This window comes from Lepisosteus oculatus, chromosome 7 (genome assembly GCF_040954835.1).
Source record: "Lepisosteus oculatus isolate fLepOcu1 chromosome 7, fLepOcu1.hap2, whole genome shotgun sequence".
In the NCBI taxonomy this organism is placed as follows: domain Eukaryota; kingdom Metazoa; phylum Chordata; class Actinopteri; order Semionotiformes; family Lepisosteidae; genus Lepisosteus; species Lepisosteus oculatus.
This window is the reverse complement of record NC_090702.1, coordinates 11393604-11419313: the sequence shown is the minus strand read 5'-3', so window position 1 is coordinate 11419313 and position 25710 is coordinate 11393604. Positions and strand designations below refer to the sequence as shown.

General features: G+C 37.3%; 1 protein-coding gene across 2 annotated transcripts in view; it reads left to right on the top strand.

The window, feature by feature from the left end:
* Nucleotides 1-25710, top strand: part of b4galnt3b (beta-1,4-N-acetyl-galactosaminyl transferase 3b) — a 91919-nt gene that overhangs the window by 16285 nt on the left and 49924 nt on the right. For both annotated transcript variants that reach the window (XM_015353256.2, XM_015353257.2), the window contains exon 2: nucleotides 20739-20794. In XM_015353256.2, coding sequence (XP_015208742.2) covers nucleotides 20739-20794 — 56 coding nt within the window. The remainder of the gene's footprint in view (nucleotides 1-20738; nucleotides 20795-25710) is intronic.

Below are 25710 nucleotides of genomic sequence, written 5' to 3'. Positions count from 1 at the left end.
TGCTAGATAGCTGGTGTTGCCATGGAGCAGGGGCACTAAAAATGAAAAAATGCTTTCCATTTCACTGGGATGTCAAACTTATTGGATCTAATAGCTCCTTTGCACACTTAATCCTTCCATTGCCAGCCACTGCTCTCCTGGCTGCCTGCGGGAAGCCTTTTCATGGCCTGAATTAGAAAGATGTTGATTTGGTGAAATCCATTTACCACTATGGTAGGTTACCCACTTACAGATCACTCACAGGTTTGGATTTAATTGCACACAGCACTTACTGCTGTATTATTATTATTATTGCTTATACTTATACAGCGCTTTTCTGGACACTCCACTCAAAGCGCTTTTACAGGTAATGGGGACTCCCCTCCACCATCACCAATGTGCAGCATCCACCTGGATGATGCGACGGGAGCCATTGTGCGCCAGAACGCTCACCACACATCAGTTATCAGTGGGGAGGAGAGCAGAGTAATGTAACCAATTCATAGATGGGGATTATTAGGAGGCCATGATGTAAGGGCCAATGGGAAATTTGGCCAGGACACTGGGGTTACACCCCTACTTTATGAGAAACGCCCTGGGATTTTTAATGACCACAGAGAGTCAGGACCTCGGTTTTACGTCTCAACCGAAGGACAGCCCCTGTTTTACAGTACAGTGTCCCCGTCACTATACTGGGGCATTAGGACCCACATGGACCACAGGGTGAGCACCCCCTGCTGGCCCCACTAACACCTCTTAGATTACACAACTGTATATTTTCAGATGCCTGTCCAAGATGTGGACAGTTTGGTTTGGTGTGCAATACATTATATTTTTCCAGGTATTATTCAGCAGCTGTTTAACTGTCAGGTTGTAACAAGTGCATGTAAAGAAGGTGGTGTTGAGTAACATTCACTTAGGAAACCCTTTCAGGATGTTGCTATTGTACAAAATGCAATGTATACAATAAGAGATAGTTAAAGCATTGTTTAGGCTATTTTCCAGAAAACACCTTCCCAGGTCTGTCTGGCTCCCCTCCTGCCTCCACTACTGTTTCCAGCAGTACTTGAGAAAACAATGAGGTGTGTCTCTCCCTTCTGGAAAGAAAAATCTGATCAGCGAAAATACTGTAATTTTGTATGTTCCCATTTATTGAACACCTGTGAGTAGTTAATTTTAACAGGTTTGTTTTTGCTTTCTCTTTGACAGCCCCCCTTTAATGCAGATGTATAGTTCGGTCTGTGTCATTTCAGTGTCTATTCTGTGCATATTACTGGGTAATTTTCCTCAAAATGGCAAAGAATATCTTTAATGTGTTTTTGTCGTTAAGCTATGTCAGTCAGGGAATAAAAACGTTTATTCACTTCTTCAGTGTCAATTTTAGCCCTGATTTGGGAGCAACTTAAAATGCCACGTCTGCTCCAAGCTAAAACCTGACTGAAAACTGTTTCAATTACAATTTCAAACACTGAAATTATGACAGGAGTAATTGCCATTCGAGCACAATGTGTATCTGGTATTTGGAACTGAATGAATAAAAACCCGAATGACTGATTCTTTTATCTGATGGGTGAAGTGCACAAAAGAAACAGCCAGGCAGGTTGGATTTTAGACAGTCCTTGCAGGGCTTATGGGATTGGTGCTGTCCCTGGTGAAAAGCACCTCAGCGACTAGGCTCTAGGTTTATTATAAACTGTTGTTCTGTTTCATGTTGTGGACATTTCATTTTACTTTTACTGTTTTTTTTTGCTGTGTAACTTATATGTGATTGTACCCTTATGGGGGCATGATAAATATTCGGAAGGCATATAGTACTAGACTGATACATTCTCAAGGTTTGCTTAGGCTATTGTGATCATGATTGCAAAATGCATGAAAGTTTTGAAAAATGTTTATTTTCCACAAAAAGTACAGTCTGGGCCAATACAACACTGCTTTGTGTCCCAAGGGGCAGGTAGTTATACTTTTTAACACAGAGCTCTCTATTAGGGTGGAGCTCTGGGCAGTTGAACTGATTTACTCTCTCATTCAGGAGACATTGTTGAGGTAAAAACATTTTACATCCAGAGGCATCTTGTGTTTGTGTTTTTGTCCCGGTTGCAGTTTTAATATTCCAAGATTTCTAGTAAAACCTGCTTCTTTACATATATAGTAGGATTTTGTATACCAGGATCAGAAGATGCAGTATTAGAGTTTCTCTATTTAATTGCTTCTTCTGCTAAACATAAGAACATAACAATTCCAAAACTGGGCTCTAAGCCCATAAAGCTCATTTGGCGATCATGTCAGACTTGATTTACCTTGAGATACCAGTTCAAATTAATGTTTAAAATAATTGTGAACTTTTTTAAATACGGGGCAGAGACCGCTGAACCGCTGTAGATAAGAAGATAATTGTTGCTTTTTGTTTTGATATACTTATGAAACATCATTTAGGCTTACTGAAATAAATGTTTTACAATTAAATCGGGGCCAATTCATATTGCGGAATCTCCACAGAGCGGAGCGGTGGCTCTGTGGCTAAGGATCTGCGCCTGTGACTGGAAGGTTGCCGGTTCAAATCCCGCAGACGGCAGAGGAATCCTACTCCGTTGGGCCCCTGAGCAAGGCTTAACCTTAACTGCTCCAGGGGTGCTGTACAATGGCAGACCCTGCGCTCTGACCCCAAGCTTCTCTCCCTCTCTGTGTGTCTGTGTCTCCATGGAGAAAAGCTGGTATGCAAAAAGACGAATTCCTAATGCAAGAAATTGTATAGGGCTAACTAAATACTAATTGAAAAAAATAGTGATACCTGGCTTAACTTTCCATGGCTTGCAAAAGTGGACTGAGACTGTCTTTTTCTTAATTGAAACATTATGTTCAGGCAGAGGGCCGTTGGCTCTTACCTTTGTGTTTCCAGGTATAGCTTGTCTGTTTCCTGCCTCATTGTTGCTCAGGTATTTCCTGTAAATAGAATGCTTTTCTCAACAGGACCTGCACAGACATTGATGTTTACTGGAAAGGACAAACAAGCTGGTAGATATTATGCAACAGTAGCTGCTCTACCTTACACCGTTATGCCTTGCTTTTACCAACAATAAGATAATCTGATTTAGATACATTCCTAGTTATGAAATATTAAAAGGTCCCACGAATAGGTGTCCATTACAGTATATCACATACAGTATCAAAGTGTGATACTCCAATGTACAGAAAAGATCACTTGCTTGCTGTAGGCAAATCTGCTTTTTCTGAAGTTTGTCTCGTAATTTGAATCCATGCTAGAAGAAGGTATAATGTGTTAAAAGGGCAAAAGCGAAACTCTAGTAATCGGATGGATATGAAATGCCTAAAGAGGACAAAAGAAAATAATTTGTTTTACAGTAAGAGTGAAATGCACACTCGTGTGTGCTTGCCTTTTATGAATAATGCATCAATTATTGTTTCACTCCTGAAAAACTATTCTGGTCTGAAAGAAATCAGTTATATCCTTTTTTTTTTATTTGGGCAAGTGCATCAGATAGCTGGTGGCATTACTCATGATCTTTTGCAAGATCCCGATGAATTTAGATAATTTGACCCACAAAAAAGACTTACAGGTTTACATCATTATAACATCATTACTAATTCTGCTCTTAAACAACAATTTATGTATTAATGAAGCGTAAAACTGTTAAAAATCTTTTTAAAGAAACTCGGTGCTCTATCTTGGCCACATTTTCTGAATTATGGTTTTGACATTGCAGAGGACGGCACTGGCTTTGGTAGGTGACCTTTCTTGTAATGACCCTAATTTCCACTTTTAAAGTAATTTAGTAATTTCTGTTATTTCTCCCCATTTTGCTGCTCAATTTCATATTAGGCTAGGGTCCGGAAGTCACAGCTCCCTTCCCCTCCTGAACCAGGCTCGGTCTTGTAGGACTCCCCTTTCCCCCACTGTGACCTAGAATGGGAACAACAGGCTTCAGTGCCAGATGGGACAATAGGAATCTCCCTGGCCTAGGAGCTCACACTGCACTGAGGTGCCTGTCCGTATGTGGGCTCTGCCCCGGCAAGTCAGCCAGTGAATGTGAACTGTAATGCTCATCCAGGTGGATGCTGCACATTGGTGGTGGTGGAGGGGAGTCCCCATTACCTGTAAAGCGCTTTGAGTGGAGTGTCCAGAAAAGCGCTATACAAGTGTAAGCAATTAATTAATTAATTAATCTCACCGCTCTTGCTGATGGTCTTTGTGCTTCTTCTCTCAGTATACAGACTGTATACAGACTGCTTGTTACTGTATATCAGTCTCTGTCACTCTGTGTACACAAAGACTGTGTATTGTGTACATTTTCTTCCTTCCTCTTTTTTGGAGCAGTGTAAGGAAACTGATCTTCTCCAGTTTGGGTATGTAGGGGGGGCTTCTTCTTTCAGGACTTCATCCTACCCTATCTTCCGTCACAGAGATAATTCAGTCATTTTTAGTTTCAACAACAGAGGCATTGCAAGAGCAATAATCCTATTTCCATAAAGGTAAGAGTAAGTCTGTAAATTTTGATGGAATATCACGTGCTTCATCAGCATTTGTTGTAATGTGAGAAAAGGGAAGTTCACATCAGTCATACTAGTGGAAGCAATGTGAGCCTGATAGTGAGGTGCTGAAATCTAGATGACCCCTTTAGGGTATTTGTTTCACAAAGAGTCCTCTGTGAACCTGTTCACCTTTTGTACTCCTTCAAAGCAGCTGGCGATGGCCCCAGCCCTCCTGACAATGGGGCTTTTCTCAGGCACTTGGGACAACAGCTGCTTGGAGTGAAACAAAACGTTCTATGTGCATACAGGACCCTGCACCATATAGTAAATGTTGAAGTGCACTGAAGTAACCGCATTTTGTTTGTTTGGAAAGTAGAAAATGAATTTTGAAATTTTAAAATGTCCAAAAGAAAGTTGCCTCTGGACCACAAATATGCCTTGTTGAGTTATTGATGAAACCTAGTGTGTGGTTCAGTGTGTGTCAAAGCGGGGACGTGATATTCAGGCACTCGCATTTTGTAACCTTGATTGTTTAATGAGAGTCATTTACACACGTGAATTATACTTTGAAATGTAGTGTTCGGGCACAACTGGATGTATGAACAAAAAGACTGGGAAGGCATAAAGGCTGGGAAGGCATTGCAGTGGAAGGCCTAAAGGGCTTATCTAGCACATGTCAGTATTTCCAAACACATTTAATGCATATTTCACAGAACAATTAGTATTAATGTATAGCAATGCGAATTCTTCCCTTAAGTTTCCCCATTTAGAAATGGACACAAAGCTGTCTGAGTTCACCTGTACAAGTACACTGCTATTGGGCAGTGTACTTCAACAAAGCTTATTATTCCTGGTGTCTGTAGATGTTTAAGAACTGAATAAACAAGAATGCGCATTTCCAGACATGACTTAGTTGCACGGTTACAGGAAAAGTCAAATTTAATGAACCAAGCTAATTAAATATGGACAACAGGACAGCATAATTAATTTCCTGTTGGGGAGGACTCATATAGTGAGTTTAAAATGGTATTATGGTAAACCAAAAATTGTTTCTTTTTTCTTTAGTTATATAGTTTTATTTATATTGGCTGAAAGCAGCGTTTCCTTTTCAATGATCATCTTTGCTTTACTTTTTTTCCTTTGGTGATTTATAGTACCTCCCATGGATGATATCATTTATTGACAATCACCAATGAGAAACTTACTGTAAGTGTTATAAAAAGGAAGTAAAGTTGTGCTATAAAATAAACCTTATTATTAACCTTATGGCTTAAGACCATAATATGGGTCAGATAACCCCTCAGGTGTTAAAATAAGGGGTCCCTTTTCAGCCATCTGTCATTATCTGGGTCATAAAGTTTGTTGAAAGTCATAAAAATAAGCCCATATTTCAGAGTCTGAACTCAGTGTATTAAATTGTGGTAAAATATGCTACCCCTTATGAATGGAAAAAAAAATAATTGGAAAAAGTATACATTGTGGATTCTTTGGGAGTTTATCAGGGGGTATATGGATCTCTTGCAGTTTGTGATTATGATGTCATCTACTAAGCTTTTTTCCCCCAGTTAAGTGAAATACAGTAAATGCATTTATTACCTTTTTATTCTTCCTTCATTTACTTGAGAGTGCTGTTGGTGCCGGTGACTTATTCTCTACAGCGGTCATGCTCACGACGTTGTCTTCCTGTTTTCTGCTTTTGTGGCTTGTTCCTTGCAATAGGGATCGTACATATCCGTTGGGTCGCTCTTCTTTTTCTACTGCAATCTGACTTGCTAAAGTTGTGTATCTTTTAATGTTTCTTATCTTCATATCAAGGGTATTTCATTATTATTTATTTGCATAATTTCCATGCTGTTTTAATTTGGATATTGGCTGTGATTGGCTTGTTTTATGTAATTCTGTAACAACCATTTGCATTGCCAGAACTTTAAATTGCAATTTGTGGAACAGGCTGTTGCTAAATGTTTTGCTACTGATTGTGACAGCACTATGTTGCTAATACACGAGTCCTGTGATTTTTATGTCTAGACTGTTCTGCAAACGCAGTTCAGATAGCACACCGAATGTAATGTTATTGGACATGGAATTATACTGCACCTATGGGCATTGAGAATATAAAGATTTACGTATCTCTTTTATTCAGAGAGAGTCTACAACCTGCATATAAAAGAAAGTGGAAAAACGAATGCAATGCAAAGAAAAATGTCACAGAAAACTGTAGTTTTCCTCAGAATTGTGATGTATTTTGTAGCAAATTGGTCAACTCTCCTTGTCTGCTAGTTATTCTCTAGCTTGTGCTGCTCTTCCACTGCCAAAGCAGCCAAGATTGAATTGCGCGAGTTCCAGCAAAGGGTTCTGTGCTTTCTTCAACACCTGGCAGCTGTGTATGGATTGTGCTCATTACCTTCTACCTAATAGCTTCATATGGCAAATGGCATGCTTGGACAGCTTGTGTAATTGAGAAGAGATAATTACAAGGGACATAAATGTGGTAAACTTCATAAATCCATTCAGAAAATGTAGTGTGAAGGACACTCAGCCCGTGATCTTTCGCAAAGAGTAACAGAACTGTCTGCGTACTGCATTATTTCTTGAATTTTTTTAAAAAAAGAAATACATTATTTGAGATAGCTGCAGCAAATGAATTTCAGAGTTCGCTACTCTGTATCAATCCAGAATGTCTAATTTGATCATTTGTTTGTGGATGACTGCACTACTTACCTGCTGCTGTTTTAATTTGCTAATAGAGCAAGTGTGTGGCATCAACAATCTTCAGTCAAAATGTTGAAGCCAAGCCAGCATTTCTTCTTAACCCAATCTTTATTCATAAATATTTTAATGAATAATGAATAATGTTTTGAATGTAGTGATTTGCATTTTTGTGCTGCTACTTGAGGGAATCCCTCTTGCAATTGGATAATGACATAGCTGAGGCTGGAACCAGTAGTGCTGATGCTAAAGGGCTCAGCCTGTGATCTGAGAGTCCCTGCACTGCTTGTGTCACTCTGAACTCTGATGTCTGTCATCTAGGGGATTTAATAATGATCAATGCCAAAATAAAAGTTAATTTAAATTATTAGATATTTTTTGTTGCCTGGACATGTGTATAAATACGTACTGCTCATTAGGACTACAAGTTTTTAACTACAACACTACAACACTTTCCATATCAATGAGGAGAATAAATGGGACAGGTGATGAGATTTCAACATTCAAATTAAATACTTCTGAACCCTATTACTGTTTTGTAATGTGAACCTACTGAGTTTTACTCTGCTCAATATTTTGATCTTAAACGTACAGTATACACAGGAAAATGGAGATGTAGAGAACTAGAAATGTCTGCTGTGGTTAGTTTGTATGCTGTTGAACTATTTGTGCAGCCCAGGTAGCTATGCTACTGTGGGGTTCTTTCATGCTCTAATGCATGCTTTATGTGTCCATCTTGGTGCACCAGCCATCTGTCGGCAATCTCTTAAACAGACTATGTAACAGGTTTCTCATTTGCTGTGCCTCTGTGCAACACCTGCTCAGCCACAAGCCTGCATGTACGTATATACTCTTCATCCAGAAGCCAAAGGGTAGAGAGGAGGAATTCAATCTAGAGAAGTAATTGTTGTTAATTGCTGTTTTGAAACTGAATTTGGCTGTTGAAGTCTGCATGTTGCTTCTATCTTCATAGGTCTGACATTTTTAAAAAATATTGCACATGATACAGAATTTCAACAAGAAATGCATGCATGAATAGGCATTTTATGTATTACCTGTAATGTGTTTTTATTTTACAGCACCATTGGGAATAAATGACAGGCATTCCTGCGGGTTTTAATACATACTGTGCACACTAGAAACATGACACATTCTGCTAGATTTCTAAATGGATTTATGCAGAACATCCCATTAGTATTATGTGCACTTCACTTAAATTTGAATGGTTTGTCATACAGTACATTTTAAAGTTTGGCACCAAACTTTAAAACTAAGAATAATTGAAGTGCTTCAGTTATGGATTGACTCTGTGCATTAACACCTTTCTTGTTGCTTGTAGTATGAATTTCTTTTCTAAAGCATTCAGTAAGAAAATTTGACCCATTGTATTCCAAAGATAAGAATTACACTGTACAAGGTATATTGAATAGCTTTGCGAAATACTATAAGTATTTGAAAGGCTGTAGAATAACAAATGGCAATGTGATACTCGGTAAGATTTTACAACCCAATGTGAAATACACAGTGAAACAGGGTGTGGGGAAAAAAGTGAGCAGATACAACTTGTTGAAGCTAACCCTGTCATGGCAACAATGAGTCACACAACTTAGTGAAAAGTATTGTGGCAGGAAGTGTGTTCTCTGGTCTTTCTAAATGGTGTTTACTTAGGCTAAGGAGGAGCTTAAGCACATCTGAACAAGTATTTAGTCCACATTGGAAAAGTAAAACAAAATGGAAAAGATGCAACATTTAGGCTGTGGAGTCTTCTTCAGGTATGTGGGGGATAATGGCAGATGTCAGGAATATAAGGCAAAGTGAGGGGAGGGTTACTTTAGTTTAAGGAAGACAAGAAAATGTGAGTATTGGTAAGTGATGTGGGAAAGGGAGATGAAAAGAGATGTGAAAAAACTCAGGTAAACAAATCATAGAGGTAGTGTGGTAGGTAGCAATCTAAGTGAATGGAACACATAAAAAATAAATGAAGTGCTTATTATGCACTGGACTGTGAACCAAATTTATAGATAATTCTGGAAACTGTAAAACAAATGCAGACAGGACAGGTATAAACATGGTGGGGGGAAATGAGGAATTGTTAGCTTGGGAACCAAAACATACGAAAGTCATACAGGTGGGGCTGCACATTGGTGGTGGTGGAGGGGAGTCCCCATTACCTGTAAAGCACTTTGAGTGGAGTGTCCAGAAAAGCGCTATATAAGTGTAAGCAATTATTTATTATTATTATTAAAGTTGCTTTAGTGTTAATATGTATCATTTGAGATCTTGAGGAAACGTGAATAATTAGTAAATTATAATATACATTTTATTTTGGGCAATTACATGCATGGATTTGATTATATTAGAACAAACTCGTACTCCGTGGTCAACCCAATGATTTCAAGTGATTGTATCAGACTCGTTCAGTTGTCTTTGAGGCAATAACGGCATGAATTCTATGACTTATTGATCTTACCAAGCTCTACAGTATGTAAATCATTTAAGGTGCTTTGCTAAGCCTGTGCTGCAGCCATTTTTAGTTCTTGCCTATTCTTGGGATGTTCTGACTGCTTTTTTTCTCATAGAATGTGTATTCAGTTTGTTTTAAATCTCGATATTGACTTCTCCTGTCTTGGATTCTCACTTTTTCACTTGGCAAACTCTGGTTGGCTGTATGCTTTAGGTCATTGTGCGGCTCAGTGATGCACTACCAAATAACTTGGAAGCATTTTCTTATATGCGAGTAGACCAAATGTTTTTATAAAGTTTGTTCTGCTGCTTGCTTTCTTCAGTTAGTAGTTATTCAAGAAGTGACCATCCATGCCCAGGACAAAACACTACTTCCACCATGCTTCTTAGATTAGATGGTGTTCTTTGGGACATCTACAGTTCCTTTCTTTCTCCACACTTTCTTTTATTTCTTTATTATTCTTAATATTACATTTTTTCTTAGTGGGCATTCTTGCTTATCCAGGGAAATTTACAATATGTATATGAAATGTGCTTGTACTTTGTCAAAGGTTTGTAGGCGGGGGTCAGATTTGAAATGACGTGAATTGACTAGCCCATGTTGGCAAATTCAGATATTGTCATCGGATTACTGGGATTAGTGATGGAAACCTGACTCCAGATCTGATTGCAGAGTTTACATGGCAAGATTTCAGAATCTAGTTGCTCTGTATACTTAAACCATGTATTAGTGTTTTATGCTGGAGGCTTTGGGCAAATATATTCAAATTATATACAAATGTTGAACGAAAAAGCAACCCAAATGGTTTCAACGGCCCAGTCAAACAAAGTAGTAGGAGAAATGTATAGGGATAAAAGTGACCTTGACTCAGCAGAAAAAGGGAAAAAAAGAACTAATCAAAAGAAGCATCGGAGTGGCTGAGAGAGAGAAGTACGCTGACAATGTTATAATGATATTCACTTAGCTTAGGTTTATCTAGTTTTTCTAGGGAAATATCTGGGGAGACAAATGTCTCTGTTAGATAACGGTGTTCCAACATTCCTGACTTTCTGTCACTTGTGTTATTTTGAATAAGGTGATGTCTCGGAGCCCTTCAGCTCCTGTGTTTCTTAGATGTTGCATGTTGCTCTTCTGTTTCAGTTATGGTCTAACTAGAGAGTTGGCAGATTGTGCAAAATACAGAATATCTGTCCATGTACAGTGTACACTGTGGATATAGTTTTGTGTGGTTGCTCACAGAATGACCTTTTAGTGCATTCATCAGCTTTTAATCTACATTTTCATTAGATGCTTCTATTAATTTCATAACTTTTCATTGCAGTTTAGTTGGGTATTTTCTAACAAGGGCGACACAATGGTGCAGTGGTTAGCATTGCTGCCTCGCTGCACTGTGACCCTGCATTCATGTCTGGACCTGGGGTGCTATCTGTGTGGAGTTTGTATGTTTTCCCCGTGTTCATGCGGGTTTCATTACGTCCGCGGTTCAAAGTCATACTGGCAGGTTAATTGGTTGCTGGGGAAACTGGCACTGATGTGATTGCGTGCGTGTCTGTGTCTCTGTCCTATGATGGACTGGCATCCTGTACAGGGGTGTATTCCCTCCATGCATCTATTGCTTACCAGGATAGGCTACGGCTTCCTGACGACCCTGAATTGGATGAAGCTGGTAGAAAATGGATGGATTTTCCAATGAGGCAAAAAAATGAATTGATCACATTAGTGGAACTTCAGTATTTCTATGACTATATGGACGTTAAGGACTGTATAGGGGTGTTAATCAACTGATGGCAAAACATGGTATTAATCATTGTATATAATTATGTAATGCTTTAAATAATCACATTTTAATTTTGCTTTGGTATATAAACTATTTTTTGACAAAAACAAAGCTGTTTTTTTTCTTCATAAAAATAACGTTTTATTTCACAGATCATGGATATTGTTGACTATTTTAAAACCAGTTAATTTCGTTCATGACTCATCTGTTAGTCACGCATGCTTTTTTACATTCTACTACATTTTTTGAAAGCAGCCATACAGTTGTCATTCTTTGAAATGTTTTACTGCTCTCTGTAACAAAAGTCCTGTTGTGAACTTAATATAAGACACATCATTTATTGCATATGTATGACTTGGTCTTTGACTTGTGCTTTCATGTTTCCCATTCCACATTTTAATAGTGATGACATAAATGCTGCCTTGAGATGCACATTTTCTTAAGAGACCACATGTATACACTAACTGACGAGGTAGAATGCATTTAGTGTAGGAAAACAGTGTCTTCTTATTTAAATATCAACTCATAATAATCCTAAATAGTGGTAGTTCTGCCTCTTTGGACTTCCTAAGATATTGATATATATGAATTAGCATAATCTTGGGGTGGACTTTGGTTTTATAAAATTTAAACTTAAATTTACTAGTAGTTGGGTTAATTTACTATCCTTTAATTGCGTGTTTAATTGTTGGTTTTGGCAAATATCTATAAATATATTAAAGAAACTGACTACTTTTGTGAGTAACTGTTACTCTGTTGATATATTCCTCAGTCATATTCAGAATTGTACCAAGTGAAAGCTTTATTTCAATCTTTTAGAAGCTATTTTATGTCAAACTCAAAGTGCAATATTAAATGACATGCAAGCGGGAATGATAAGACCCTTTTTTGTACAGCTTTGTTGAGTACCTAATATTGTATATGTGCTTAGTTTTTCAAGGACTTTACAGGAGTCTGATTTCCCTGATAAGTACTACCTGATCTTTTTTATGACCTCTCCTGAATATGATAAAAATACTGAGACATGTCAGAAATAAGCAGATGTGAAGAACACAGGCAGAACAGCTCACATCATGTAATACTCTGTGAATATCTGTTTTCAAAAATAAACCTGATCAAGGATCCCATTATCTTTATTTTTCCAGAAGCCTTGGGTTGATTGAGGCGCTAAACGTGTTTGATTCTGGCTTCAGTGATTCCTTATCATTGATGTATTTTACAAAAACACTCAAGGTGAAAAGTCAACATACATGACTGTTCTCAATCAGTAAGTGCAGGTCTAAATTAGGGTGCGTGTTCCCTCTTATGATGAGAAAAAAGATGAGTGAACCAGAAAGACTACCCAGAGCAACAGAAAGCTTCTCAAGTCCCCATGTATTTAAATAGCAAGCCTGCAGCCGACTCCTGAACTACAGTCAATTAAAGCACAGGTTGTCTTGCAGTACAGAGGCTTTTGTCACATTAAACTCCATTACCTTCAGTATTGTAAGCCTTGCTGTTTCATTCGATTTAAATAAGTCTCTTCTACTGCTGCATGTGTCCAGGTCTGCCCTGTGTTCCTCAACAGAATTGATTGTTTCCCAAAAACCCAATCTTTGACACCCCTTCCTTATAGTCTTGTGCCTCTTGTGACTCCTGCACTATACTGTGATTGGTACAATAATTCGTTTTTTTGAGGCTTAACACCACTGACATTTTATATAAGGTTTTATTGTAATAGTTTGCATTTGTGATGCTAGTAGTGCTGTGTTTTTTAAAGTGACATGCACTGCATTTACTCCATCCAATTCATTTAATTATGAACTCGTATCCTAGTTTTACTAATGAGTCTGAAGTAATCCCGTGGGTTAACACTATCTTTACTCCTTAAAATTTTAGTCTTTTACATTTAGCCTCTTGCACATTATAGTATAATATATTTTAAGTCTCTTTACTGTTTTTGGTGCTTATTGAATTTCTTGTATTAGTTAATTTACCTTCCCTAAATCCAGGTTCAGTGCCTTTATTTTGTAAATTTACTTCTACCCTGTTTTCATTTCCATACCTTTGTCACAGGAATAAGACTGATTTGTCTGTAATTACCTTTTACTTAATTTAGTCCTCCTTTTGTGAATTGCTGTCACACTTGCAGTTGTCCAATTTATGTGTACAGTCCCCACCTTTCATGACAGATGAATTATCCTAGTTAAAGGCTTATGAAAAACATCCCTACTTTCCTTAAGTACAACTGGGAAAATAACATTGTGTGTTTATTAGGATTATGCCACCCAAATACTTCAGTCTCAGTTATTTTACACCAAAGGGGTGGAGCGGTGGCTCTGTGGCTAAGGATCTGTGCCTGTGGCTGGCCCTGCGCTCTGACCCCAAGCTTCTCTCTGTGTGTCTTCATGGAGAGCAAGCTGGGGTATGTGAAAAACAAATTCCTAATGCAAGAAATTGTATCTTATCTTATGGCACGGAGCAGTGGCTCTGTGGCCAAGGATCTGCGCCTGTGGTTGGAAGGTTGCTGGTTTTAGTCCTGTGGCCGGCAGAGGAATCCTACTCCATTGGGCCCCTGAGCAAGGCCCTTAACCCCAACTGCTCTAGGGGTGCTTTACAATGGCTGACCCTGCGTTCTAACCCCAAGCTTCTCTCCATGTCCGTGTGTCTCATGGAGGGCAAGCTGGGGTATGCAAAAAGATGAATTCCTAATGCAAGAAATTGTATAAAGTTAATAAAGTGATCTTATCTTTCCATTTTGTTTTTTAGACATTTCACAGTTGAAAAGTCAAAGTGTATCTTCAAGATTAACACCTGAATGCCATTTTTAGTCTCAACTAAAGGCTTTCAATTTGGTTCACTGTTCACTGTTTTTTTATTTTAATTTCAGCCAAGTGCAATTGAAACACAGACGTTTTTTGAAGAATAAAAATGATGGTGTAATGTTTAGCTTTTCTGCATCAACAATACAACTAACATGCTGTTGCTCTTCCAATAAATGTTTCCATGTAGCTCCCATTGTTTTAGCTTTGTAATTGAGTCATTACCAAGCAGATTAGTAATACTTGTACTGTGAAAACAAATCTTGATTTGCACAGTGTCACTCACCGTAAAACAAGTAGTGTTCACATTAGTAAATGAGATGACTCCACCCTTTGCAAATCCGCACTTTTCTCTGACTTTAGCTAAAGACTCTTTTGGGAACCTTTTGGGTAAAATGGCTACTAATGGAGCTATTTCAGTAATCTGTCATGTTATGGACATCTTCTTTGTAAGATGAGTTCCTCTATTTCTCCAGGTACTATTGTCAAGTTCATACTATAGAGAACAGAACTGGCACAGACAACTTTGATCTATATCATAGAAATATGTTTAACTCTTTCATTTCACTTGTATATACATTTTCATGTTGATAATCGGTTACAACTCTGTCACCAGCTTCAATGTAACAATAATTTTAGAAAGTCACGCATGCTTTTTTATATTCTACTACATAAATAACAATATTAGTCTGTGCTCATTGAGATTCTGAGCTAAACTGAAGTAGATAGAAAAGTAAACCCATGATTTCTAGGTATAATATGAGGGATATCTCTGGTGGACCCAGCTAGCATTCATTCAAATCCAAAAGCTAAAATGGACATGTAGCAACTTGATGCTCCTGTTGTGCTCTTTGAAATGTAGAATGTTAAAGCTGGCACCGCAAGAAACAGCAAGAGCAAATGATTACAAAAAAGATAGTCATTGTATTAGGACAAACAAACTGTTAGATGTTGAAAGTCAGTTTCTGTCTTGAGGAATCAAAAACACAGAAAAGGAATGTTATTGTATATTCATTGTACGTGTTATTTGTGCATTGTGTTTGTGTGACTGTGCTTTGTTTGCTATCAGTGATAATGGGCAGGCTTGATCTTTCCCTTTACGGATGACAATTACTTGACATTGTATATTTTGTCTTTAACGTCTGTATTTAATGAGTTTCCCACCACCCTCAGTTTTAGTAAAAAATTAAACAAAGTTAAACTATCTTCTGTTTAAGAATCTACATTAATTATAAAGTGCCAGACTGGTTGTTTGAACAAAAAAGAGAAAGATAAACATTCTTAATCAAAATTTTTATGTCAGAAGATATCTTTTGGTGCGGGTCTCACAAATATAGAAATGGGGAAAAACATTTAATTGGGCAGTCTACAGTACATGATAAAATGTGCGACAAAATGTAAAAAAAACTCCTTACTGGTGGACCGCTCTTGTTTTAAACCCCTTTATATTTATCTTGCATTTTAAGTGCCTTTTTTTTCCAGTGAGGTTCCCAAAAGAGTCTTTAGCTAAAGTCAGAGAAAAGTGCGGATTTGCAAAGGGTGGAGTCATCTCATTTACTAATGTGAACACTACTGGTTTTACGGTGAGTGACACTGTGCAAGTCAAGATTTGTTTTCACAGTACAGTTATTACTAATCTGCTTGGTAATGACTCAATTACAAAGCTAAAACAATGAGAGCTACATGGAAACATTTAATGGAAGAGCAACAGCATGTTAGTTGAATTGTTGATGCAGAAAAGCTAAACATTACACTATAACTTTTATTCTTCAAAAAACATCTCAGTGTTTTCAATTGCACTTGGGTGAAATTAAAATAAAAAACGGTGAACCAAATTGAAAGGCTTTAGTGGGATTAAAAATGGCATTCAGGTGTTAATCTTGAAGATACACTTTGACCTTTTCAACTGTGAAATGTTTCAAAAATAAAATGGAAAGATAAAGGAAACTAAAACATAAATTAAGTAAATTTCTTTTTTGTGCTGTTCTAAATTCCAAGAAAATGTGCAGTTAAGTATCTGAAGAGGTGATGGCAAACTTAATTAGAGTTTCAGTATTACTGCAAACCACAATGGAATAATGTTTAACCATGAAGGTCTGTACAGGGACTGTAGGGTTAGTTTTCTATGTATTGTTGATGCATCACTGCATTTTAGCAGATGTATTTAATCTTTTCGAGATGCAGTCAACCCTGGCTTCAGTAAACATAGACTATAGCTTTGGCTCTTTTGATTGTAATAGTTCCCGTTCTCTTTTTAGGTCTATTACAGTCTTTCGTGCATATGACTTTTTTGACTATAGATGCAATCAGCATGGCATGTGAGGCTTCAAACCCACGCTTTAGAACATAAATGTTATGAGAGGGGAATGCCATTCCTCATACTCCCACAACCCTGTCTAAAGTCTTCGGGGTTAACTTTGTCAGTGTCTTTTAGGATTGTGAATACTTATTTGTGGAGATTTTTCTAATGATGTTAGCTCATATATGTGACAGAGTGGAATCTTTTCTACACTTGTGCCTTCTAAGTATCTCTAACTTTTGCAGTGCCCTTTACATCTAAAAAAACCTCTCTGGATTTCTCAATGTGCCCTTATGTTTATATGGTTGTATATATTAGCTATAAAATAGCATATTTAAAATAGCATAAGGCCCCACGGTGGTGTTTTTTCTTCTCTTTTCAGCATGGAATAAACCTGTTACTTGTTCCTTTGCTGACTCAGCTACCCACCTGAACTATTGTGTAGTCGTTCCTTTTTTACTAATTCTTTTTTATTATTCTTCTATTTTTCCTTTATTACTCTTTTTTATTCATTTTGAATATTACCCAAACTATTTTTATAAATTCTACCTCTCCAAATTTAAATTGTCATTATAATGAAGAGTTTAAAAGGAGAATTTTATGTAGGAATTGAACTTGGCTGGTTCTCCTACTTACAGAGTGGAAGACTCATAGCCTTTGGAGAAAATGGCTTCTTGTGTATTCCAGAAGATTTGAATGTTATGGGTCTCATGAGATGAGATGTGTTTACTGTTAGGACTTGGTGAGGACTAGGTGAAGGTCAGATGTGTCTGAACTGTAAAATCTTATACATTGATGTAAAAAAAATGCCCTGTTAATGTATAAACAAATCAGTATTTCGCAGTCATTCTGCATATAAACACTCAAGTCTGAAGAATGATGTTGCCTTTACTGTGCCTGGGACATGTTGTGAGGTCTGATCAGATCAGATAATCCTCTGTAGTGTCCTGCATAAGGTTAAATGCCTGCGGTTACTCACAGGTTATCCAAAAAAGTGGATTGAGATTAGGCGTCATTTGAATTTGTTTAGATGGAAAGTTTGACTCCAAAAATTACATTTTGGTGTGAGTTATGGTCAGATGTAGTCTTGCCCATTCTACAACATATAACACATTTGAAGTGTTGTCAGCCAAGGGTGATCGGCACAGTATAAATGAGCAGTGCTCTTGCTGTTTCATTGCACTGCATATGCCTCTGTAAGGTTTGAGTAAATAATCAAAATGGACATTTTTCCACTGACATCTCATGGGTGGTGGCAGTAGTATACAGCTTTTTCAACGTGTATTTAATTGCTTTACATAAGAGACAGAGTACAAAATTTAAAATGTGAATATTGGGTCACACAGTGGTTAGCATTGCTGCGTTGCAGTTTGGTTCGGTTTCTGGGGTGCTATCTGTGTGGACTTTGTATGTTTGTCTGGGTGCTCCAGTTTCCTACCACAATCCAAAGATGTACTAGTTGGTTAATTGGCTTCTGGGAAAATAGGCCCTGCAGATAGTACTCTTGCCATCTTGTGTGATATCTTATTTAGCCACACGTCTCTACCTAAACTGTCACGGATGATTTACAGTATGGACACAGCTGCTCAATATCAACTCAAAAAAAATATTTCAGAATCTCCCTTAAAGTAAGCTATTAGCTTTTTCAGCATGCACAGAAACTAAATTACATTCCTGATCAGTGATTAAACCTTTAAGAGTGAAGGAAGTTCTATACTGGTAAGAAGAGTTACTTTTCTTATAATGTTGAGTGTTGTGCCTCAGGGTGAGTGAGGGTGACTGAGAGGTGAATGTTGGTGTTGTAAGTCAGAGAACAGGAGCCCATGTTCTCTGTTGGAAGAAGAGTGGGATGGGCAGTCTCTGCTGCTAACAAGTGGACATCTGGTGTGTAGGATCAGAGGAGTAGTGTAGTGTGGAAATGAGGAAAGATGATAGGGGTGTAATTAGTGAAAAATGTGAGAAAAGGTGATATGTGAGAGAATAATGTGATAAAGAAGGCGGGCCTGTAATGACTCACCTGCTAGGAGTGCCTGTCTGACAAACACCAATATAAATTCAGAATTTGGCACAGTTTTGTCTTTCAATCTTTCTGCCAATCATTATTGTTCCATACCATACACCATAAAGGCTATTATCCTTGGACCCAAGCAGCTGAAGGATAATAGCCGTTATGGTGTATGGTATGGAACAATACTGATTGGCAGAAAGATTTAAAGACGAGCATGAATGTAACATCTCTCTTCTATTTAAAAAGAGTTGCTTTATTTTCAGTAATATATACAAAAGAGAAGAAGAATAACAATGGTTATGCAAATCTTAGAGACCAAAAATGCTTTTTTTTAGACTTGTTTAGAGGTGGAAATTGTAAAGCTGCTCAAAATAGGGGTGTTTACAGAAACATATAAGAAACTAAGCAATGGTTCAGTAGGGGCACTGAAAAGAGTCCTATTGGAGGGGTGTACTGTGAAATGGAATGTTCCAATATAATAAACGAGCAGGGGAAAAAGAGGCTTGTTTTCAAGAAAAGATCATTGGGGGGGGGGGGGGGTAGCTGACATGAAGCCCCAACCTTTTTCTTTTCTTTATTTAAGGAAGAACAAGGAATCAGCTTTGTGTATTTGCATACGGCTTTCCCTGAATGTTAGGTTTCAGTAAGGCTATGCAAGAGAAGCCCAATAATTATCTCTAAATTTCCCAAAAATAAAGATGAAAACTAAAATGAAAGCATAAAAGCTTGCCAACTACTTTTATCACTTCTTGAAAATAAACCTTTGGAGCAACTTCCCTTTGGTTTAAATGCATTTGATAAATAAACTTTGATTTGATTTCTGCTACCAGTGGACATCAGTCGGCATCAGTAACCCAGGAAAAGAACTTGGTTCAAGTGGGAGAGTCTGCTTGGTACAGGCTGAATACTGAACAGAAGACGGTGATTGAACCTAATTGTACTTTGACTGTACTTACAGTTATGATATAGAGAGCTTGATTTCTGTCAGTGTTCTTTGCACTGTAGTGCAAAAATCTGCAGTTGTTTCTTATCTTGTTCTTATTTATTATCTTGTTCATTCAAATGAAAATAAAAATGAGGGTTAGAGAATATTTCCTGCTATGAAGAACTCGAGCAAACAGGAGCTGCTTTTCTGAACTGAAGTTTCTGAAGTTCGTCTGCCTTTGATGTCTATCAGTAGTTCCAATACTGTAATTTGAGATGGGAAAAGTTTAACACTTCTGCAGGAGCCTGAAAAAGCTTAACATGTGTAACAGTTTGGTCTTGTTCCAAACATGCCTTGTTAGTTCTAGTAACTGATGTCTTCGAGGGGGTCAACGTACGTAAACCAAGAATTACCAAATTACCAAATGCCTGTTTATTTCCCAATTACATCATACTGTATATATACCGTATAGACTCTGAATGTGCCTGTTAATGCACATTGAAGTTTGTGAAAATTTTGTAATGAGTAATGATGCATTGAAATGATTAATTTCAAAGCTATTTGGCTGTATTTCAAAACCTGTTGCACAATTGAAATATAAATCCTAAAACCAGTACTATATTGCCAAAGCTACTCAATATATTTCATTTAAGCAGTTCAGTTTCTGAGAGGAAATGTAATCACTGGCTCAGTGATGATCTGATTTCCTGGTCTTGACTTCTTTGTTGATTTCTTGATCTTTCAAGTTTTCAACTGAGATCCATCAGTTTACATTCCTCAGTATTTCTCATGTTCCACTTTGGAAACTACAGTAGTTTCATGGGAAGGAGTTTAATATGGTTGAAACACATTAAAGATTGATCTATAGAAAAGTGGATATTGATTCTGTTTATTCTGTAATTAATGGGGCAGTGGATTCCTCTATCCCAAATTTTAAAAATGACTACCTTATAGACTTATCCTTGTTAAATACCATTAATTGTGATGTACTGTATGTGATGCAATTAGTTTGACCCCAAATAGATATTAAGCTATAGTATTGAATGGGCACACAGATAAATCTGGTATCCAGGCTTTGTGTCAGATCAGGGCTGTGCTGTTTGTGCAGCAGGGAGAGGAAGTTTCCTTGGCAACAATACAGTGTGTCTTTTGAAAAGTAGACTTGCATTTTTAAATAAAAGACTGAAATATTGCTAGAATATAATCATTAGGGATAAGGGCTTTCTTTTTAATGCTGAAAAGAACAATATTCTAACTTGGACTTTCTCTTTTCTTTTGTTCTTAGACTATAGTCCCTGGAATGACCTGAGCACTAAAGAGAGGAGTGATTCTGAGAGAGAGGTAAGAATGTAGGTTTTCTAGTGAACCCCCCTGTGCTGTTTCCAACCTTTTCCTTTCCTATTGAACTTCCTCATGAGCGTTTTATTTCAGGTAGCTTTTTGGTGCTGCAAGCATTTGGCACTATAAAATCAAACTAATTGAAATGATACAAAATCTATAGAAGCACAGTGGAAAACAACAGTACTGCAGTAAACGGGACGTGGAGGTGTAGTGGAGATTCCTCTCTGTAGAGACAGTCCTTGGGCTCTAACTCACTGGAATTTATCTTGTGAGTGACTGATCTGTGTTGAATCTGAAGAAGAGCAGGGGATATGGCAGCCAGTGAACTGAACAGTTAGTTTAGGCCTGGGAATGTTCTTCATTGCTTCACATTTTGTTTGACTCTGTGATTTGTGCTGCGACTTGCCACCACATGCACTGAAACCTCTGCTGGTTCTTCTGAGCGGTGTTCAGCCAGCAGTCTGCTAGTCCTGATGAAAAGGCTAATGCGCTGGTCTCTTCTGTGTATTTCTTTGAGTTTTGAAGTTGGAATAAATTGGTTGAGGTTTGAGATGATTAGAACAGCTCAAATAGAAATTGAATTGTTAATTTTTTAAAACATCTGTCCCTTTGAAAAAAGAAGCTGTCTTCACTGGATATAGAATTAAGCTAAACTGAAGTTTGCTTTGAGGTCATTTTGCATAACATACTTGAATCCTTTGGAGCATTACTGCAGTTCAGATTAATTTGTCGAAGTTTAATGGTACAAAATCTATAGAAGCACAATGAAAAAACAACAATAAATATAAACAGTACATGTCAGTAGTAGCAGTTGTAAAAAGCTTGGAATTATATAATATGGTTACAGGTGTTGGTTAGGACAGGAAAAATGTGGAGCAGGTGTGCCAAACCGCTGTCTTCGGGGGGCCTCTGCCCAGCAGGTTTTATAGGTCTCTTTAAGTCCCCAGCTTCTTAAGAGCAGGGAAATGTTTCAACTCGTCCTATCAAGCACATATTGAGTTCAATTAGGTAGTAAAGGGGTCAGGTGGAAAGAGAACCAGATGCCTTCTGGCTCTCCAGAACTTGAGTTGTTCTTCCCAGAGAAAGTAGTTATTATACACAATAAAATGAGTTGGGAGTATTTTTTCATGTTTATTTTGGCTGCCTGAGCATATCATTGAATCAGTTGGGATTAGTTTGGAATGAGCTCTGCAGCTTTCAAGGAAATAACGTGGCAAATTAATATTTAAATGAATCAGTGCTAAACTGATTTTTAAATAGACTTATTTAGCAGAAAGACTATGGTGCTGTATTGTGATCATTGAGGCTGGTCCCTATTTTGGTTCCTATGTTAAGTAAAATATTGCAAATGGCAAAATGTGATCAAACTTGAATTTCTGCATATTACACAAATTGTATAACCAGATATATTAATAAATTAATATATACATTTCTTTTTGCTTCTATGGGCCCAAACTGAGCTACACCTCCAACACCTGTGCCACTGCTGTCAACTACAAACAGATTTCGCCATTCGAAATCAGGAAGAGCCAAGTGCATCTTTTCCCTTCTTGTCATTTCCAGATCTGTAACGTCTCTTTATTAACAACCTCACGTTTTCCTGAGAAAATTCTATTGAAACATAGATTCCAAATCACATGCCTATCGGAAGACATTTCAAAGTGTAAAATATAATTTTAATTGAAATACTGTGATTTATATGGCAATTATATAGTTATTCTTTTGCAAATAACAAAAGTGTATTAGTTTTCCCAGTTGCTCAAAAATGACTTGACAGCTGCCAGTTATTTGATTTTTCTGTTGGTTTTTAACTCAAGACCTTCAGCTGAGGCAGCAGATACTCTGGGAGGTTTATTGTTCACCTCTACTCACTCCTAATTGGATGCCTGCCTAAAAAATGGCAAATTCTTAACCGTCGGTCACTCAGGATAACTTAAACAGAGGAAAACAGTTATTGCTCTCCTTTGTCTCCTTACTTTTGTTTAGACTGCCTTGGAGAAAATACATGGCTTTTATTTGATGGTCACCTAATGCTCAACAAAACTATAGACTCTTAACTTTTTCTTCAACTGTAGAATATCTTTTAACTTTTTTCCATGAAGTTGACTTTGATTAGCATCAAACTAGTGATGAAATAAACTGTTTCTTAACACATGGAAGCACACTGTCTGTTGTGACTTCGACAGCATCAATGTCAAATACTTGTAGCTTTATTAAGTTGGCACTTTCTGGCCAGCAGAAAATACCTTAGTCAAGTCGTCAGGACTGTTGAGTTTAACCTGTTTTCCTAGATGTACCCTTGTAATACACAGTACTTTCTGAACTCAAACTGTGCCTGTCATGCCTTGGGCAATTTGTCAACAATGTAAAGATCCAAAGACACTAGCAAACTAATCCAGAAAAGCGATTTTGCCTTACATACCTCTTATGTGCAGGTTAGGTTGGTTCATATCAGTGAGTTGTGTTCTATATTACTCCTAAGAAGTGAATTAGGTTCAACAAAGTAATGCAAAAGTTAGGCCCTAGGCCCTCAGAAGCATATCTTGCCTATTGTAGTGCATCTAATAGGCTTCCGAAAAATAAGGAGCAAAATACCATATATGGATATTCAAGTTTCACTTGCTTTTAGAGATTTTCGTGACATTGATGCATATTTAATGTCAATAATAGCTCTACTTACATCTTTATATGTCTGAAATTAATAAATTAATGTGAACATCTTGCCATTTAGTGTGATCCTTTCCCTTGGTTTCCCTTGCTGACACTTTTAGCAGTGTGCAAGCCTCTTGTTCATTTGAGGATCAACAAACTGACTTCCTGTGTGAAAAATACCTGTTCACAGAGATATGTTGATCCATGCTGAAAAAGTTCTCAAATCATGATCTTTTAAGCATCAGTGATGTGGTTCAAAACCTCTGTGTATATTGACATCTGAAGCATCGTGTCTCAAAAATAAGTGTTTAAAAGCTTAAAAGTTAGTTGTTGAAAAAATTCGTAAATCACCTTCAACAAAATGCAAGTGTGATGTCTCTAGTTCTTTTTTTTAAGAAGCTAATGAACTTCCAGAAAAAGAAGATCGAGTGAATATCAATCTTTGAGCTAAAATTACTGCAGGTGCATTTCAAAATCCTCAACACCCATCCACTGAAATACTGAAAAATACTGTTCGCTGTACGGGTCGCTGGTATCAGTGCTGTCTGTTTAAATCGGTGGCAAAGATTGCAGGCTTTTTTCTGAAAACGATAGGCTACCTCTTTTCTACATCAAAGAGTATTGGGTAGTATGTTGTTGGAACTTGTTTTAATGTTTTTTATTGTACGTGCTGCTATCATTGTTAAAAATACCTTTGCATGCCAATAATGTTTTTAATGAAGCCATTGCAAAAGTCATGGTCCAATTTATTATTGCCTGTCAGGAGGCTAACTGTTACAACAGAAGGCTTATGACACCAAACAGGTAGTGGTGACAACCCAGGTGATGCTCAAGTAGGTAGCTGCATCAGCATGTCGTCTGCAAAGAAACAGGTAATGGTTTATTCCATGCTGAAAAGAAAAGAGACAAAATATAGAAGGCTCCCCAGCCAAACCGTGTTCTCTTTTCTTATCAGCATGGAATAAATCTTTACCTGTTCCCCTGCACATTACCCAGATAGCACACGGAGGGCAAAATGAATGTCAGAAATGACATGGAGTTTGCCTGGAAACATTCAAGCAGCTGTTGAGATTCCAGGTTGTGGGGCACTGTCGTGACACCTTTCCTGATTGGGAAAAGTACAAGAGGCAGACTGTGACTGGGTAACCTGGGAGATGGAAATGCACTAAATGAATTTTCACCAGTATCGGGTGAAGGGCACAATGCATACTCATTGCCTTGTCCAAATATGTTACAAATAATGAATAGTTGATAAATCAGATCTTACTTGATTTGAGGGATGATCCTCAAATAATTAAATCTGAGCTTAAGACACAATTACAAAAAATGAGAAGTAAAAATTGATATTTTACAGATCAAATGACTGTGTATTTCCTGATTAGGTAAGACCTGGATTATTTAAGATGTATTGCTGGACCAATATAAACAATTTTGTATCAGTTAATAAACTGGCTGATGTAAAACTGAAAAGACAAACTTTTTTTCACAATTGCTTTAGGAATTGAGCCCAGTTTCTGTAACTCTCTTTTACAGGTATTGAATGTGTGATACACCTCTCTACAATGGTTCCTTTCATGCTCTGTCATTGCTTCATATTTGGCGTTCTGATCCCAGTCTGATCTTGTGTAGTTTTTGAGTAATTTTATGGATTTGCCATTTTGCTTTAAGTGATCAAAGTACTTAAATGTCTGTAAACAACACTTTGTGCCTTAGAAATATAATTAATGTGTGGTTAGATGAGTTCACGTTTAAACCAGTATATCACGTTTAATAAACCTTGAATACTAATGGGGAGAAATGTGTTGTAAACCTCCAGATGTGTGCGAAATTTTCTATGGTGAAAATAAAGTTAATTGAAACTCAAAATGCAATGGATTCCTAAAGTTTCACTGCTTTATAGTCTTAAAGGTCACACAAAGACTATAATGTTATAAGTCCAGTTATAATTATAAGTTATTTAATTTAGTTTTGTGAGTCCAAAGTAACTGAATATTTCTGACATAATTCTAAACTACTTTGGAGCAAGATCAGAAGTTCTTCAAAGCATTACAATGCATAAAAATAATTCCCAGATTCATAGTGAGAACATCAGCTTTATTAATGTCTTTTCAGTTCTTGTGCTGGTGGTGCAAGAACCGGCACAAGAGGCGAACATCTCCTTTGGGCTGCAGCTCCTGATATAAGTTGATTGGTTCATCTGCTTAATTCATATTAATGATATGACTCATTAATGATGTTCTTTGGTTGTTCAGAATAGACAATGT